General features: G+C 39.8%; 1 protein-coding gene across 3 annotated transcripts; it reads left to right on the top strand.

Annotated features, from left to right (window-relative positions):
- The first annotated feature begins 797 nt into the window (after positions 1–797).
- On the top strand, positions 798–17,250 carry DDX55 (DEAD-box helicase 55). 3 transcript variants are annotated; one of them, XM_075898526.1, is made up of 14 exons: positions 801–1,612; positions 2,405–2,455; positions 2,546–2,632; positions 3,770–3,861; positions 3,947–4,009; positions 5,373–5,522; positions 6,254–6,443; positions 8,050–8,132; positions 8,814–8,945; positions 9,923–10,015; positions 10,721–10,835; positions 11,410–11,578; positions 12,642–12,934; positions 16,623–17,250. In XM_075898526.1, exons 1-14 carry the CDS (start codon positions 1,505–1,507, stop codon positions 16,782–16,784), a joined length of 1,788 nt encoding a protein of 595 aa, XP_075754641.1. In that variant the 5' UTR covers positions 801–1,504; the 3' UTR covers positions 16,785–17,250. The 3 variants fall into 3 exon arrangements, with proteins under 3 accessions (XP_075754642.1, XP_075754641.1, XP_006119738.1); XM_006119676.4 differs by lacking the exon at positions 801–1,612 and adding an exon at positions 1,637–2,148; XM_075898527.1 differs by lacking the exon at positions 2,405–2,455 and having other exon boundaries at positions 798–1,612.
- Positions 17,251–17,366: the final 116 nt, after the last annotated feature.

Genomic DNA, 17,366 nt, shown 5'->3' with positions numbered 1-17,366 from the left:
ATCTCAATTTTGCTGTGTATATCCAGGAAGTATTCACTTAACTAGCGCTGTTGCTTACATACCATTTTGTCAATCTGTCCCCCATTGAGTAGCAATTGGGTATAATTGGCTCTTGGTTCATAATAAATATGAGCTAGTGTATATTAGAATCTTACAGATCAGGCATTTTATAGAGTATGATGTGGAATATTCAAATCTTATCACTTTAAAATGTAATCTCAATGTGTTCAGTAACACCTCAAATTTGATGCTATGCCTTAAATGTCTTAAGTTATCCATTGAATATACTGCTTCCTTTACAGCCTCAGTAGGAATAAACTGTAGGAAAAACTTAAGAACACAGAATACTTTAATACTATATCTACACCGACTGTCCTCAAACTTGTTACTCAGAAGTACACTAGGTAAAGATAGCCAGATAACAGTAAATACATAGGCTAAAAGGGCACTTGTACAGACAGTCCCCGGGTTACGTACAAGATAGGGACTGTAGGTTTGTTCTTAAGTTGGATTTGTATGTAAGTCAGAACTGTTACATATTGTATCCCAGGTGTCCCCGATTCAACTGCTGCTGAAACTGACCAGCGGCTGACTACAGGAAGCCCGAGGCAGAGCTGCTTTGCCCTGGGCTTCCTGGAATCAGCTGCTGATCAGTTTCAGCAGCAGCTGACTTGGGGACACCTGGGGTAGAGCAGCTGGGGTGCTGCCAGGTTGGTTCCTATCACTGTGAGGTTAAGGCAGTGAGGGGCTGAGTGAGCTGCAAGTGGGCCTCTCCTTCATCTTAGTGGGCCACAAGATTTGGTAACCAATACAGTCCTGGGATAAGGCAGTTTTGCTAGTTGCACTTATGTACACATAGAATTATCAGGGTATGCTGATTGAACCATAGCAGCACTTTGATTAGCTGTAGAGGGTGTGCTCAGCTTTTATAGTCAATATTGTGTGTGATCAGCATGCACCTTTACATGCCCTTGGGTTAAGTTGTGTCACTTTTGTAATACCAATAAGAAAAACCCCCTGCATGTTGGAAAACGCGAAGTGTGGTAACCCTTGTGTGTGGGCAATGGAAAACAAAAGGTCTTGCAAAGCACACACAAAATCCCAATGAGCTGCATGCGACCCTTGGGCCACAGGCTGACCACCACTGGATCAGGGGGTGGAAAATTCAGCATTTTAATCTCTGCTAATCTTGTGTGATGTGAAAGGCACTAGGGCAACAAGTGACCTAAAATCGCCTCTGAGGCAGGAACTTAGCAGATGCTCAGGCATTTAGCTAGTGGAATGTGAAATACAAGCCTGTAGAGTTTGGCTTGGTGCAGAAGCAGCCCCTTGACCAGTTCTTTTTTCCACGCGACACCGGCAGCCGTGCTGTAGCAGCACCTTGCTGCAACGCGGAACGCATCTGCGCCGGGCCTCTGTTTTCCCACGGACTCAGTGACGAAGGGACCAACCAGGCTGCGGGGAGCCTGAGCGCACGGACGGTATCGCTGGCAGCCTGTTCAAGATGGAGACCGTGACCGAGGGGAGCTGGGAGTCTCTGCCCGCCACGCTCAGCCCGGGCGTCCTGCAGACCTTGCGGGAGCTGGGCTTCCCCTGCATGACTCCTGTGCAGGTGGGGTGTTTGGGGGGGAGCAGCTCCGCCGGCGGGGCCATGACTGGGGCGGGGCGGCGGGAAATCTGTGGTGCGGTCTGTGCTCGTTATGGGGCGCGCTGCCCCCCAGCCTGAGCGGGCTGTCAAGCCTCTGCAGTACCGTGCGGGGAAGAACTCGGCCTATGCCCCCGACTTAGCCGGCTGCCTCCCACGGCATTCATGAAAACCGTTAAACGTCTCACTGGGGGAGGGGTTGTAGCGACCTCCTCGCGCTTGGTGCCTGCGGGGCCATTTAACGGGCTTGGCCCCGCCCCCACAGCTGTGGAGGCTCCTGCCTGTCCCGCTGGTCAGTACAGAGGGGAGCCATCAGTCACGTGCACGCTGCGGTCTTCTCGCTGCTTTTCGATGGTGGCGGTGGAAGGCCGCGTTGGTGCAGTTTGTAGTGCAGGGGGGATGGCAAATCCCAAAGGATGATGCCCCATTGAGTAACGAGTCGCGCCTGAGAAGGGAATAGGTGCTAGTGTGCGATGCTGTAGTGAGGTGATTTGAAATGACAGGTTGGTTCAAGTCTCCTCCTTTTAAGGATGGGCTGGTGCTTAGAAAGAGTCCTAGGTTTGTTAGTCCTGGCTCATGCATGTGTGACCTAGAGCAATCACTTAACTTCTCTGGTATTTTCCCGTCTGTAAAATGGGATTGAGGACACTTACGTGCTTTTGTAAAGCACTTCTAGAGCTTTGGGTGAATTTGAAGTACATAAGATGTGTTTAATAAAACAGTGAGGATATAATTGTGGAATATTTCTCTTTCCTTTAGTCAGCAACCATACCTTTGTTTATGAGCAATAAAGATGTTGCTGCAGAAGCAGTGAGTATTGTGTTTATTGTATTAGCTGTTTTTTTTTTCTTATAAGTATTTGGACTCATGAAGAAACTAACTTTGCTTCAACTTTCACAGGTAACAGGCAGTGGCAAAACATTAGCTTTTGTAATTCCCATACTAGAAATTCTTCTCAGGCGGGAAGAAAAGTTAAAGAAAATGCAGGTAAGAATGAATTGAGGGATTTGAATATATTAATATATAGGTGTAACTGAAGACGTTTATAGGAGTACTTAAGAGTCAAGTTACACATGTAATTAAAGGTTTGACAGAGTGGGCCTTTACTACAGATTGTACCTCTATACATTGAGACTCTCTGGTTTGGCAAAATCCATGATTCATGGATCATGTTCCCAGATCAGTGTCCCTGTGTGCTGTAGGGAGTGAGGGGCCTGGGAGCCAGGCACGAGGTGAGAGGTAGGGGAACTTGGCTTGTGGCTCAGATGAGCTGCATGGGGAGTAGTGGTGGGAGCTAGCAAGCTGGGCTAGCATCTCAGGTGGGTGAGATGGGCTAAGAAGGCTGGTGTGTGGCCCAGCTGAGATGTATGGGAGGAGAGGGTGGGAAGGCCAGCAGGTAACTCAGCTGAGCTGCTGGGGGAGCTAGGAAACTCTGTGCGGTAGGAGGTAGGGCCAGCAGCAGGGGGGCCAGCAATGACCTCCCTTGATTGGCAAAACCCTTCATTTGGGAATAGTCAGTTCACATGGGTGCTAGACCAGGGAGTCCAACCTGTGCATTCACAAGCAGGAATTAATTGAAAAAAAATTGTAAAATACTTTGTTGCTTTTTAAACACCTGTTTAAATGTTCTTCCAAATAGTTTGTGAAATTGATTAGTAATAAAAAGCAATAAAGAAGTACAAATTGTTTACCAAAACCAAAAGATGTTTGTATACTGTTACAGAGCAAGATATCCTAAAATATAAAAAAGTATAACGAACTCAAGGAAATACGACCTTTAATGTTTTATTGTAATGTCTTTTGTTTCTGAAGAAATTTGAATTCACTCCAGTGCTACTTGTTGCTAAAAATCTTCATATTGCCTTTAGTTTTTGTGCACCTAATTTTTAAAAAAGGCATATCAAAATGTGTTGTTTTTACAGTACAATCTGTTGTATAATGCTTTGCAATTTATCATAATTTATTATGTAACAGTTATACCGGATCACTTTATTTCTTAGCAAAAATGGTGTTTGATGCACATGGAAACCTCTAGCGTCATAATTTCATTTACTCACAGCAAATAGCTAATATCTTTTGGGCATTTGTTTATTTTAGTCTTTTCCTTTTTATTCCAATGAGCAGGTTGGAGCCATAGTCATCACACCCACGAGAGAGTTAGCTGTTCAAATCAATGAAGTGCTATCATATTTTACAAAACAGTTTCCCCAGTTTAGGTAGGTATATTTAGGTTTGTAATGAAAACAAGCTTTCCAGTGGGGTTTGTTAGCAAATTTTTGAGTAATATATTTTTTGTTTTAGCCAGATTCTTTTGATTGGTGGTAGGAATCCAATAGAAGATATTGAAAAGTTCAAAGAACAGGGGTGAGTTGACTGACAATTAATGTATTTCCATTCTTGTGTCTCAGGGCAGAAATGAGGTATAATCCCTGCCCTGATCAGTGTACAAATTAGGCTGCCGATCCTGCATGTGACTAAGGATATATTTAATACTTTGCCTTCTATATATTCATTTTTGTATGCTTATGTTTGTGGGATTTGTCTTCTGAACTAAACATGGCATAATGAAGATCTAACAAAACTGTAGGAAGAGATCAAATGTAAAATCTGTGCAAGGGCTAGTATGTAGCATAAAATATTTATGCTATATCTTATTTAGTGTATAATGTCACAGAAGGGGTAAATGCTAAAGATAATCTTAAATAAATGGCCTTGTGATTCAGCTCTGGAAGGGTGGGGTTGAAAAAAGTATGTAGATGAATGATCTTTGGGAAAAATACTCTGAGACCTTGTCTTGGTCCAGCACCTTATGCTGTTTATTTACAAATAGATTCTTATCACCTTCATCACACATACTGCTCCCTATAACAAGTGGGGAGAGCAATCTCTGCCTACTTTCCCCTTTGTATTTCCTTTCCTTCCTGTGTCTATTTTGGCTAATGGCATAATTAGCTATGCCCAGAAATTAGGGGCACACCCTTGCTTAGTCAGCTCCTTTCTGTTTTCCTTGATTGGAACCTCAGAGTGCTGACTTAGCCTTTCTTGCCTGGCCCTCTGTCTGAGGCCTGAATTGGGACTACTAAAGTATATATACTTAAGTAAATTTAATACAAAAAAATTAAAACTACTTTCTGTGGTGATACTTATGTGGAGATTCCAAAATAAAGTGACATACACTTTTTGCATGGCAGTACCTAGAATGCTTTTCAGTTTTGTTGTTTTATAGCTATATGAGTTCTAGGATCAGTATAAGTAGTTGGGGAGCTGCTAGGTGCACAAGATATCTATTTTTATGGTTTTGTTCTTTCATCCTTCAGCATTATATCTGAGAACTTTGCGTTAATAAGACTAGGAATGTTAAATGGTTAACTAGCCCTTGCTGATGAACTCTGTCAGCTGCTAGCTGTGATGGGTAGGAGCAATTCCAGTCGCGGAGGCACTGGGTGGCAGGGCTGGGTTAGGGGTGGGGCAGCAGGCAGTAAATTAAAATTGTTGACTGGATAAGTGCTAGCATTTATCCATTTTTAACATTCTTAAATAGGACAGACAATGCCAAAATCTTTAGTGGACAGAGCTCTTTTCCACAGTCAGACATACATAGGTCAGCCTCGAAGATTCCAGACTGCCACTGAGTGTGGATTTGCTGTACAATGAGTTTCTGGTGTGTTTTTGACATCCAAATACAATTAAAATATAACTTAAGCTGTATAATTTCTATCCCTGACAGAGGGAACATCATTATAGCCACACCAGGCCGTTTGGAGGATATGTTCCGAAGAAAAGCAGATGGGCTGGATTTAGCAAGTTGTGTGAAATCACTTGATGTGCTGGTATTGGATGAAGCAGACAGACTTCTAGATATGGGATTCGAAGCAAGGTATTTTTAAATATAATTCTAGTAGTACTTGCTGTTCCTATAATGTTATCAATCTAAAGCTGTAGGAACATTTTACAACCATTAATGTAATCAAGATGTTTATTATTCCTTTGCTACTAATGAAGAACTGAGTCAGAGAAAGGTGACATTACCTGTATAAGGTTATCCATGAGACTACAATTTAGGAGTCCCAGATCCTAATTTTTCTATCTAGGTGTTTATGATATCCATCAAGCTGCTATATAAGAACTTCACAAACAATGATTATCCCTGTTTTTGCAAGGTTTAAGTGACTTGCTGAGTTGGGAGTTAAACTCAATTCTCCTGTGTCTCAGTCAAGTAATTTAACCACAAGAGCTTTCTGATTATATTAGTATACAATGCCTCTTTTTTAAACTTTACAGATAATGGGGGAAAATGCATGTGAAGCTTATTTTTCTCTTCAAGGATTGGAGGAAAAAGAAGAGCCAAGGAAAGGGGACAGCATAACAGATCTAAAAATCAAAAGCATAGTTATTCATAGACCTGGTGCATTCAAATAAATCCCAAGGATCTCAGATGCAAACAGACATGGGGTATAATCAGTCAGGCAAACACAGGATTGTTAGGGCAACAGCTAGCATTGTGCACAGCACCATTTTGTACAATCCATTCTGTTTAAAGACTGATAATAAAACTTCAATTTTTGGAAATCTTGAGCCATTTTCTTTTAATATTGTGTTTATTTGCAGTTTAAATACCATTCTGGACTTTTTGCCCAAGCAGAGACGAACAGGCCTGTTTTCAGCAACTCAGACTCAAGAAGTAGAGAACCTGGTGAGAGCAGGTCTCCGTAATCCTGTTCGCATTTCAGTGAAAGAGAAGGGAGTAGCAGCAAGTAGTACTCAGAAAACACCTACGCGGCTTGAAAATTACTACATGGTGAGGCTCGTTTCCTTTTAAATATAATGATGAATTCAAAATGTTGCCATCTAGTGCTTTGTAGTTTGACAGTCACATTGCCTTCAGAAAGAGCACAAAGGAGAATTTTCTAAGACTGCAGCAAAAACAGCTAGCAGCCTTATTGCAGTAAACAAAGATTGAAATAGGAACTTCCCTTAGAAATATTCATGATGCTAAATCAGCTCCAAAAGGAAGCCTAAGGCCATTCAAATTCCTCTGAAGCGGTATTGTCAAGTAGGTTGTGTTGGAAACACTGTCGGGATCGCTGGCCTGAATTCCTTGCTTTGTCACTGATTCGCTTTCCATAACCTTGGGGAATTTACTTAACTTTTCTGGGCCTCATTTTTCCCTGTTTTTGAAATTGGAATAATACCGAGATGGGTAATAATTTTTAATGGGCCACTCCAAGTTTTGGTAAGTGGTCAAGGGCCGCACTTCTGTGGAGGGGGCATGGGATCTGTGACAGTGGTTGCGGTGTAAAAGGCAGCTTGGGATAGAAGACTAGGATGCAGGAGGGAGTGTGGGGTCTGAGAGGGAGTTTGGGTGAAGGAAGGGGTTATAATCTGGGGCAAGGGCTTCGGTTCCAGGGTCCAGCAGAGGTTATGGGTGCAGGAGAGGATTCTGGCCTGTGGGAGGGATGTAGGAGGGGGCGCAGAGTCTGGGAGGGAGTTGTGATTTGGGAGAAGGGGGGGAAAGGGGATGGTAGAGTGTTGGGTAATGACGTGGGGCAGGGGAATGGAGTCTGGGATCTGGGAGGGAATTGTAACCAGGAGAAGGGATACAGAGGGTTTGGGTGGTAGCCTGGCACAGGTATTTGTGGAGAGAGAGAGGGTGGGTTGCCAGAGGCAGATTCTGGCTGGGAGATGCTTACCTAGGTGGCTCCCAGCAGCTCTGCAGATTCCCTGCCTGTGGGCTGCTCCACTGGCTCTGCTCCCGCACAGAGAGGGAGGTGGGAATGAGGAGGATTCATTCACTGCTCCTGCTGTCAGCAAAATTTCTCAGCTCCTATTGACAGGAAACTGGCCAATGGGAGCTTGGAGATTTTGCTAGGGGCTGGGAACAGCACACAAAGCTTGCAGAGCAATTAGCAGCTTGTTCTTTAAAGCGACTGCTCCGCGGTATAGTAAGAGTACTGGTGAGATGGCTGCAGGCTGGATCCAACAGCTTGATGGGTTGGATCTGGCCCACTAGCTGCCTCTTGTCCATTTCTGGGATAATATGTAAGGCTCCCCAACCACTGAGGTCATTGTGTATTTACTCTGAGAGAAAATAATTTCATCCAAGATCTGTAAGTAGGTCAATAGTTCAGCTTCAAAAATCTCTAATAACAAGAAACTTTAAAGTTGAATTCCATCGTTAATGTTTAGTTTTAATTAACTTCAGTAAGCACCATTCTACATAAAGAACAGTGTTCACACACTGATGCAGCATGTAGAATATATCTCAGCAAGCATTAAATTGAGTTGCTTGTATAAAACGTTTCCTAATATTAGTGCATGAATGAGCCACAGTGGCTTTATACTGAAGTGAATGGAAAAAAATAAGCAAATCAGTTTTATTTTCTGTATATTTTGATGTTGTGCAGATATGCAAATCAGATGAAAAATTTAATCAGTTGGTGCATTTTCTTCGACAACACAAGCAGGAGAAACATCTGATCTTTTTCAGGTAATTCATCTGGGCTTGTTTGTGAAAACAGTGATATGATCATTTGTGTGCTCGGCACTGCATGAGACATATAGGAGCACATTAGCCACTTCCTTTGTGCAGTACAATGCACACAAATTGCAGGGATGGTTGCTTCCCACTAAAATTTTCTTCTTCTTCATCATAATATAACAAAGTCAAAGACAATTTGAACTTTTAGGGATTATTATTATTTGAGATTATTTCTTAACCACAATAATGTATTATCATCTACTGTACATTAGTCATTAAAACAATGCTTATACATTTAGTAATAAAAATAGACAACTGATATAGCACCTTTCTTTTTGAAGCTCCTTGACCCCTTTGCTCCAGAAAAGCTATGTTATATTTTTGGTGAATGCGAAATTAAATTTTGGTAAGCAAGAATCTGACCTTTAATGGACAGGCAATGTATAGTAAATAAAGCAATATCAATGCTTGTAAAATGGGGTGGAAAATAGCTGGTGATGATATTAAACACTGCTTGATAAATCAGAACAGGAAGTGATTGGAAAAATATTTTGACATGTCAGGGGGTATTGAGTGAGACAAGATAGCACCTGTCACCAGTGCTAAATCCACATGCATTTGTATAATTTAAAATACAGCTTACAAACAAAAGTTGATGCTGACTTTTTGTGGTTTTCATTGTCTTCTCAGTACCTGTGCCTGTGTGGAATATTATGGGAAAGCATTGGAATGTTTAGTTAAAAATGTGAAAATAATGTGCATTCATGGGAAAATGAAACACAAACGTAACAAGATTTTTACCGAGTTTCGGCAACTCCCAAGGTAGGAGTGTTTGAATAGATTACTCCAGTCAAAATGTTAATGCTAAGAAATGTAAAATATCATCTTTCAACATCTAGAAGTTCACACCACATGAGCATAGAAATATAGCTTTCCTATAGAAGTATAGGCTACCAGCCAGGCTACTGAAGCAGCTGGGATAATGTGGATGATATAAATCACACCCACTTTTAAGCATGTATAGATAGGTATACTCAATGAGAGGAAAAAATAGATTAATTGCTAAAACAATAACAAAAACTGCTCTTGGGTAACATTCCCATTTGAAAAAGAAGCAATGGTGAACATTCATTTCTGATAAAAGGAATTGAAACCTTTATTAGTATACAAACAAAAGAATGTGGGTTTACACCTTGCAAAATGCTTTTTCATTTCTATTCAAGTTATCTTTTTTCAGTTTTGCAGTATGAGCTATCATCACTGCCCAGCAATATTTGTCTCATTAGAAAAAGACTGGAATTCTTGCCCTGTTATGTTCTTTTTATTTCAATTTATGTATTAGGACTTCAGTTTTAGCTTTCTGTGTGAAAATGAATCATTCCCCCAGTCACCTATTGAAGTCTTTTTTTAAAGGTAGTTTAAAAAAACTGCAAGTTTGGTCACTTGATCTTTCTTTAATATATAGTATTTAGAAGCAGGGGACATTATTTAAATATGGAACTTGTAAAGGGAAGAGTTGATTATCCAGCTTAAATTTGCGTTGTTCACAATAAAATACATTGCTTCTCCTAAATATTTAGTAGAATTTTCATCCAAGGTAAACTTTAACTTGCCTATAATGTCTTCTATAATTTTGATATTAATGTTTTTGAAAAACTTAAGGCCAAATATTCTGCTCTGACATGCACCTTCATTGGAGATGCATGATGTATAAATCAGAGCAGAAGTTGGGAGCTGTTGGTTGGCACTTCTCAAATTACTATTTGATCAGAATTTTGCATTTTCTTTCAATTTTCTAGTGGTATTTTAGTTTGCACAGATGTGATGGCCCGTGGCATAGACATTCCAGAAGTAAACTGGGTTTTACAGTATGATCCACCTAGCAGTGCAAGGTACAACTTTAATTCTTATGAACTTTAATTCCACTACTGTTTATGTAAATGTACTATTTAAGTGTAGAATGATCTTAGTACTGTACAAAACGCACTGGAGGATCTATTCGCTGCTAAAGACTTAATCTGGATTGACAAAACAATGTAGCTGTACCACATGCCGAACGGAAGATTGAAATAGTGCAGTTTTTGTTAAGTCTGACATGTAACAGCACTATAGCATTTATAGGTGACATGGCTTAACATTAATAAAATGGTAGTGGCCATTTACATGTGTATGAAAGAGATTTCCTATCATAAGGATGGCAGAATTGGAGTACGAAAGGGGTGGTAAGGCAGGTATGGAAGAAGTAAATGAGAGCAGGGATGTAGGCAGGGGCAGAGCTGTTCACGGAATGCTATAAAAGGGTGAAAAATAAAGCTAATTAAAGTAACTATTTCCCTATCTTGTCACCACAAGTGTCATAATTTTATCATAACACACACATTTGACAAATTTCCTTTTTACATGAACATTTAAGTACAAGCACATGCTGCTTACAGGGTATTCAGGTAACTCCTGTTGTTACTCACCTCCATCAAGAGTACAGTACCACTAGATCTGCTGTTCCAAAAGACTTGCCATACCACTCATTGTCTTGTATTATTTTAAAAACAAACTGAGTAGCTCAACTTATTAAAACAACTGTCTATTGTTTTTTTTAGTGCCTTTGTACATCGCTGTGGTCGAACAGCTCGAATTGGCCATTTAGGTAGTGCCCTTGTATTTTTGCTTCCTATGGAAGAATCATATGTTAATTTTCTCTCAATAAACCAAAAGGTGAGTTATCTTTTATTTCCTAACAGTAGAAAAGTTACACTGAAAACTACCTTGAGACCTAAAACAAGGGTTATTGCAAAGCGGAATTCATACATTTTAAAACAGATGGATGAGAGATTTTAACCCAGTTGAGTAACAGAAAACAGGTGGAAGCTACTTGTTATATAAACTAATTAATCTCCCTCTTAATGCAAGATTGTTTCTTGCATTGTGTAATTATCAACTTAATATATAACAAAATCTGTATGCCTTTGTAGTGACATTCTTCTCATTTTGGGTCTCAAAGTAAATTAATGGTCTTAATTCTACCAGATTAGCAGTAGGACAGTTGCAGTGAAGTCTAGTAATTAGACTTGAGTGAGGATTTATGCATCATGTTGCCTATTCTTTTAGAATTTAACCTTGATTAGGCCACTTAACTTTCCCTCTGTTTATCAGTTAAAAAAAATGAGGTAGATAAAATCTTCCATGTATTAAGGCTTAATTGTTATTAAAGTATGTGTTTGAAGTTTCAAGATGGATTTTAAACTATTACATTTAGCTCCTGCTTATGTTTTCTTTTTTTCTGGTTAAGTGTCCCATGCAGGAAATGAAACCACTGAAAAATGTGGTAGATGTTCTTCCTAAACTGAAGTCTATGGCTCTGTCTGACAGAGCCATGTTTGAGAAAGGGATGAAAGCATTTGTATCTTGTGTGCAGGCTTATGCCAAACATGAGTGCAATCTTATCTTCCGAATAAAAGGTAATCTAAGCAGCAGGTGCTACTTTTACTTTTCTTCAAAAACTATATTCAGTTTGGCAAAACTTACATGTTGTTGCATAAGCATTATTGGCTCATCCTTCTGCCAAGTTTCCATGCACACAATTACTTTCTGTTAAATGCTTATATTAAAGTGCTATGTAAATATGAATTAATTACTCCTCAAGTTCTGTCAAAAGAAGGTGTTTTACAGTAGGATACACTGAAGCACAGAGTTCAAGTGATTTGGTCAAAGCCATAGAGGGGAACCAAAGTCAAAACTGCAGATAAAAACCCAGCCCAGGCCCTTCTGACAAGGCAAAAATGCAAATTTTAGAAACACAGACAACACAAAAATGCAGTGTGCAGAAATCCTTCTCTGAGTTAATGAAAAAAGTAAAAGATTTGCATGATGTGCAAGATGGTTTTCCGGTTTCACAAGAATTTTTGAGATTTTGAATCTTTTTCCTGCACTGAAACTTTTCATTCCATTTAGCTTATTTTTATGAACCAATAAGTTGAATTTTTTTGATTGGTTCAATCAAAATGTTTCTAATCATTTAATTTTTAACCTTTATTTTACTTTTTCAAATTAAAATTGGACAAGACTTGTTAAACTTTGCAGTGGAAAATTGTGACAGCTTCTTCAAAATTTATTCACTACAGATATTTTAAATTAGGGCCAGTTTCCACAAATCTCTCATCTTGTAAAGAAGTTTTCATTTAGACAAATTGACATTTCTTGATTGACCAACAAAATGTTTTATTCAATTTCCCACTGACAGGCATAGATCTCCAGGAGCTGCTGAATAGAGAAGCAATTAATTATCAGGCCGCAAACAGTGTTCTAGGGAAAGAAGGGGCTTTACATACATAAACTCTGTGTTTAACCCTATACAAATATTAAGATATATAACCCCTCCTTCACAACCCAACATATAATGTACCCCCCAATCCAGCAAAGTACTTAAACACAAATAGTGGAATTACTCATGTATTTAAGGTTGTTGGTGGATTAATTTATCACTTTGTTATAATGCTAACATCTTAATCCTTATTTTAACAGATCTGGATTTTGCTAGTCTTGCTCGAGGTTTTGCACTGCTGAGGATGCCAAAGATGCCTGAACTAAAAGGAAAGTGTTTTCCAGACTTTGCTCCTATCAGTATTGACACAGACTCTATTCCTTTTAAAGATAAAAATAGAGAAAAACAAAGGCAAAAACTGTTAGAGCAAAAAAGAAAGGAAAGACTTGAAAATGAAGGGAAAAGAAAATTTATAAGGAATAAAGCCTGGTCAAAGCAGAAAGCCAAAAAAGAGAAGAAGAAGCAAATTACTATGAAAAGGAGAAGAGAGGAGGTAAACTGAGTTCCTCAAACTCACATGTGACTGCTTCAATTTAGTCCCAGCCATGTTAGCATGTAACACTCCTGAAAGGCAACAGGGCATAAGGACTTCAGGGCATGTCTTCACTACCTCCTGGACTGACAGGAAACAATAAATTAAGCAGGGAGGGAGTTGATTTATTGTGTATATAATAGGGATATGAACGATTAGTCGACTATCCAATAAGGAAATGCTTATACTAGTCGACTAAGTCCCGCTCCTTCTGGGAGCAGGCACCTAGCCAACACAGGCTGCCCCAGGGTTGGACCAGGATCCTGCATTAGGAAGGCAGGATAAAGGACCTACTGAAGGTAAGGAGGTGGTCTGGGTTCTGCAGTGTCATAGAGGATAGGGGGTTTGCCTGGGGAGCACAGGATAGTGGGTTCAAGGCCTAACCCTCCCTACCCACACCAGGAGTGCCCAGACAGCCACTGGCTGCCCTTCCATCAGAGGCAACAAGGCAGGAGAAGAGCAGGGGTGCTTCATAGTGGCAGTGCCACATGGAGCCCAAGGTCTGCTGCCCTAAAACACCAGCTTGGGGCCAGCTGGCACTCTCCAGCTGGTCCTGGGCTTCACATGGCATTTCAAAGCAGCAGCACCTACATGGAGCCCAGGGTCAGCTGGGGACTTGAAGACCCGAGCTGACCTCAGGCTCCATGCAATGCTGCTGCCTTGAAACACCGCAGAGAGCACAGAGCTAGCAGAGGGCTGCTTGAGTCCCCTGCAGTGCCCCCACCTTGGAAGTGTAGAAACAGTCTTGGGGCTGTTGCTACACCTCAAAGGCAGAGATGCCCTTATCAACTAATCAAAGTCAATGCAAATTGCATTGACCATTCAGTTAGCACATTAATTGAAATTTTACATCCCTAGTATATAATAGATGCAATAAATCAACTGCTGAGGGTTCTCCTGTAGACTCAGGTACTCTACCAAATGAGGAGAATAAGAGGCATCAGTAGAGTTGACAGGTGAAGATACTGCAGTAAACAGACCCAAGTATATCATGTTCAGCTAAGTTATTTACATAGCTGAAGCTGCATAATTTAGGTTGACAGCCCGCAGTAGTGTAGACAAGGCCAGAGAATTATCTTTCCACACTGATTGCCTGCTACCCTAAAGGCAGCACTTCATGAATTCAAAAGCAAGTTCCACCCAGGCCACTCCTTAGAGCTGTAAACAGTCTGAAATGAAGGGAGCTGTAGTGTGAATTTCTTGCATTCTCAAAAGAGTGCCTAAGAAAATATGTGATCAATCTTCTATAGAGAAGGATGAGGTTCTGGTCCTTGCCTGACTTCTGTCAGCATATTCCTGTTTGAAGCCTCCAATAGAAATATGGTAAGATAAGCCTCCACAGCTTTCACAGGCTGAGCTTTCTAGGTATAGTCCAAAATGAGCAATATGTAGGAAAAACATTGATTCACATCTTCCTAGACAACTTCCCCTGGAGCAAGATGTGAAACTGCTCACTCATGGCAGTTGGTCAAACTCTCTATATTCCCTGCAAGTGTAATGTTTTTTTTTTTTAGCAAAGTTCTTAAAATCTGTAATCTTGCCCTTAATCTTATTTGGGATTTCCTTTAATATGGTAACAGTTGAACGAACAGGAAAAATGAATGCCATGATTGGATTCCCTTGCATTAACATGAAAATATTTAATTGTTCCCCATTTCCTCTTCTGTTGCTAAAATATAAAAACATAAGAATGACCATACTGGGGCACACTAAACATCCATCTAGTCCAGTATCCTGTTTGCTGACAGTGGCCAATACCAGATGCTCCAGGGGGAGTAAATACTACAGGTAATCATCACGTGATCCCTCTCCTGTCATCCATTTCCAGACTGAGGCTAGGAACACCATTCCTACCCATTCTGGCTAATAGTCATTAATGGACCTAATCTCCATGAATAGTTCTCTTTTTTGAACCCTGTTGGAGTTCTAGTCTTCTCAACATCCTGTGGCAAGGAGTTCCACAGGCTGACTGTGCGCTGCGTGAAGAAAACATTTATTTTGTTCGTTTTTAAACCTGCTACCTATTAATTTCATTCGGTGACCTCTAGTTCTTATATTATGGGAACAAGTAAATAACTTTTTTCTTTAATTTTTCCATATCAGTCATGATTTTATAGACCTCTTTCATATCCCCCCTTAGTCTCCTCTTTTCTAAACTGAAAATTCCCAGTCTTTTTAATCTCTCTTCAGTTGGGGTATATGTCAAGCCCCTAATAATTTTGTTGCCCTTTCCTGACCTTTTCCAGTGCCAGTACATCTTTTTTGAGATGAGGTGACCACATCTGTACACAGTATTCAAGATGTAGGCATATCATGTTTTTTCTCTGTCCCTTTTTATAAGCTTCCTAACATTCCTTGTTTGTTCTTTTGACTGCCGCTGTATACTGAAGGTATGTCTGCACTGCAAGGCTCTTTCAGGATAATCACATCCTGTGTCTCCACAAACTGCCTGTTATTTTGAAATATTTTTTTAAATAATGGGCACACTCTATTGTCATCCTGGTAAACCTCTTTGCACGAGGGTAAGGGATGGCACAAAACAGTGCCTTATTTCAAAATTTGGTGCTCTGTAGATGTGCTTCATTTCAAAAAGCTATTTTGAAATATGATATGCAATTTGCACAGTGTTGTGTAGACACACCCTATGTGGATGTTTTTAGAGAACATAGTGAAATCATTCACAATAATTTCAAGATCTCGCTTGAGTAGTTCTAGCTAAATTAGTCCCCCTCATATTGTATCTATAATTTGGGATTATTTTTTCCAATGTGCATTACTTCACATTTATCAATATTAAATTTCATTTGCCATTTTATTGCCCAATTACTTAGTTTGAGATCTTTTTGATGCTCTTCACAGTCTGCTTTGATCTTAATTATCTTGAGCAGTTCAGTGTCGTCAGCAAATTTTGCCACCTCACTTTTCTCCAGATCATTTATAAATAAGTTTGATATGCGTGGTCCCAGGAAAGACCCGTGGGGGACACCACTAGTTACCTCTTTCCATTCTGAACACTTACCATTTATTCCTACCCTTTGTTTCCTGTCTTTTAACCAGTTCTCAATCCAAGAAAGGACTTTTCTTCTTATCCCATGACAGCTTATTTTACTTAAGAGCCTTTGGTGAGGGACTCTGTCAAAGGCTTTCTGGACATTTAAGTACACTATTTCCCCTGGATCCCCCTTTTTCCACATTTGTTGACCCCTCTCAAAGAACTCCAGTAGTAAGGCATGATTTCCCTTTACAGAATCCATGTAGTCTTTTCCCCCAACAAATTATGTTTATATATGTGTCTGACAATTATATTCTTTACTGAAGTTTCAACTAATTTGCTCTGTACCGATGTTAGACTTATCAGTCTAATTACCAGCATCACCTGTAGAGCACTTTTTAAATATTGTCATCACGTTAGCTATCTTCCAGTCATTAGGTACATTTTTTAACTCTTATTGATATGTTATGTATTATCCTTCAGTATTGCTATATTAGGTTATCCAGGATATGTGCATAATGGATGACAGCAGCACAATTCATGTATTAAATCACCAGTGGGTTTTTTTTTTTAAAGGGCTACTTCTGAAGTGTTCTAATATATGGAACATAAGCATTTCAGTTCAAGAGTAAGTTTTACTGTTTCAACTGTCTGCAGGGCTCTAATATTGAAGATGAGGAAATGGAGGAGCTGCTGAATGACACTCGACTTTTGAAAAGGTTAAAAAAGGGTAAAATTAGCGAGGAAGAATTTGAGAAGAAACTGATGAGCAGTGAGAAAAAAATCAAGGCTGTGTCTAACTCAGAGTCAGAAGATTGACAGTCCTCCTCCAAGCATCTCTTTGAAGATGCCTCTCATGATAGCAAAGCTGTACTTTAACACCAAGCCATTTCATGCTGTGCTCTGCAGCCTGAGCTTTCATAAATTCTAAGTGTTTTCTACAAGAATCTCTGCAATCTCTACAGGGGATAAAAATAGCTACACCTGTGAAGACACAACTACATCAGACTGAATGCTTTGGGTAAGAAATGTAAAATTTGGTTATTAGGTGCCTCCTGGACACACTCTCTGTTCAAATGTATACATAACATATCTGGGATTATTAAGTAATTTTAAACTTGTTCAAAAGTCTGTTGTATGAGTGAGGCAGTTTAGGTGTTTTTATTTTACATGCTCAAAATGCTGCACCCCTAAGGACATTTATTTTAGGTCTTCATATTCTGCAGTGACTTACACTTCTGTTTGAAAATTAGTCAATTGATATATAATAAATGAATTCAAAATCTTCTGCTTTGTTGTAACAATCAGGAGGCTGCTGATAATGAGGTTAATCTTTATACAGTTTCCTTTGTATAATATGTTGGGATAGTTTATATATGTATCAAACTGCAAATATGAAGG

Source organism: Pelodiscus sinensis, chromosome 15 (genome assembly GCF_049634645.1).
Source record: "Pelodiscus sinensis isolate JC-2024 chromosome 15, ASM4963464v1, whole genome shotgun sequence".
NCBI classification, from domain to species: Eukaryota; Metazoa; Chordata; order Testudines; family Trionychidae; genus Pelodiscus; species Pelodiscus sinensis.
Note: the sequence above shows the minus strand (reverse complement) of the source record. Positions and strands in the feature narration are given on the sequence as shown.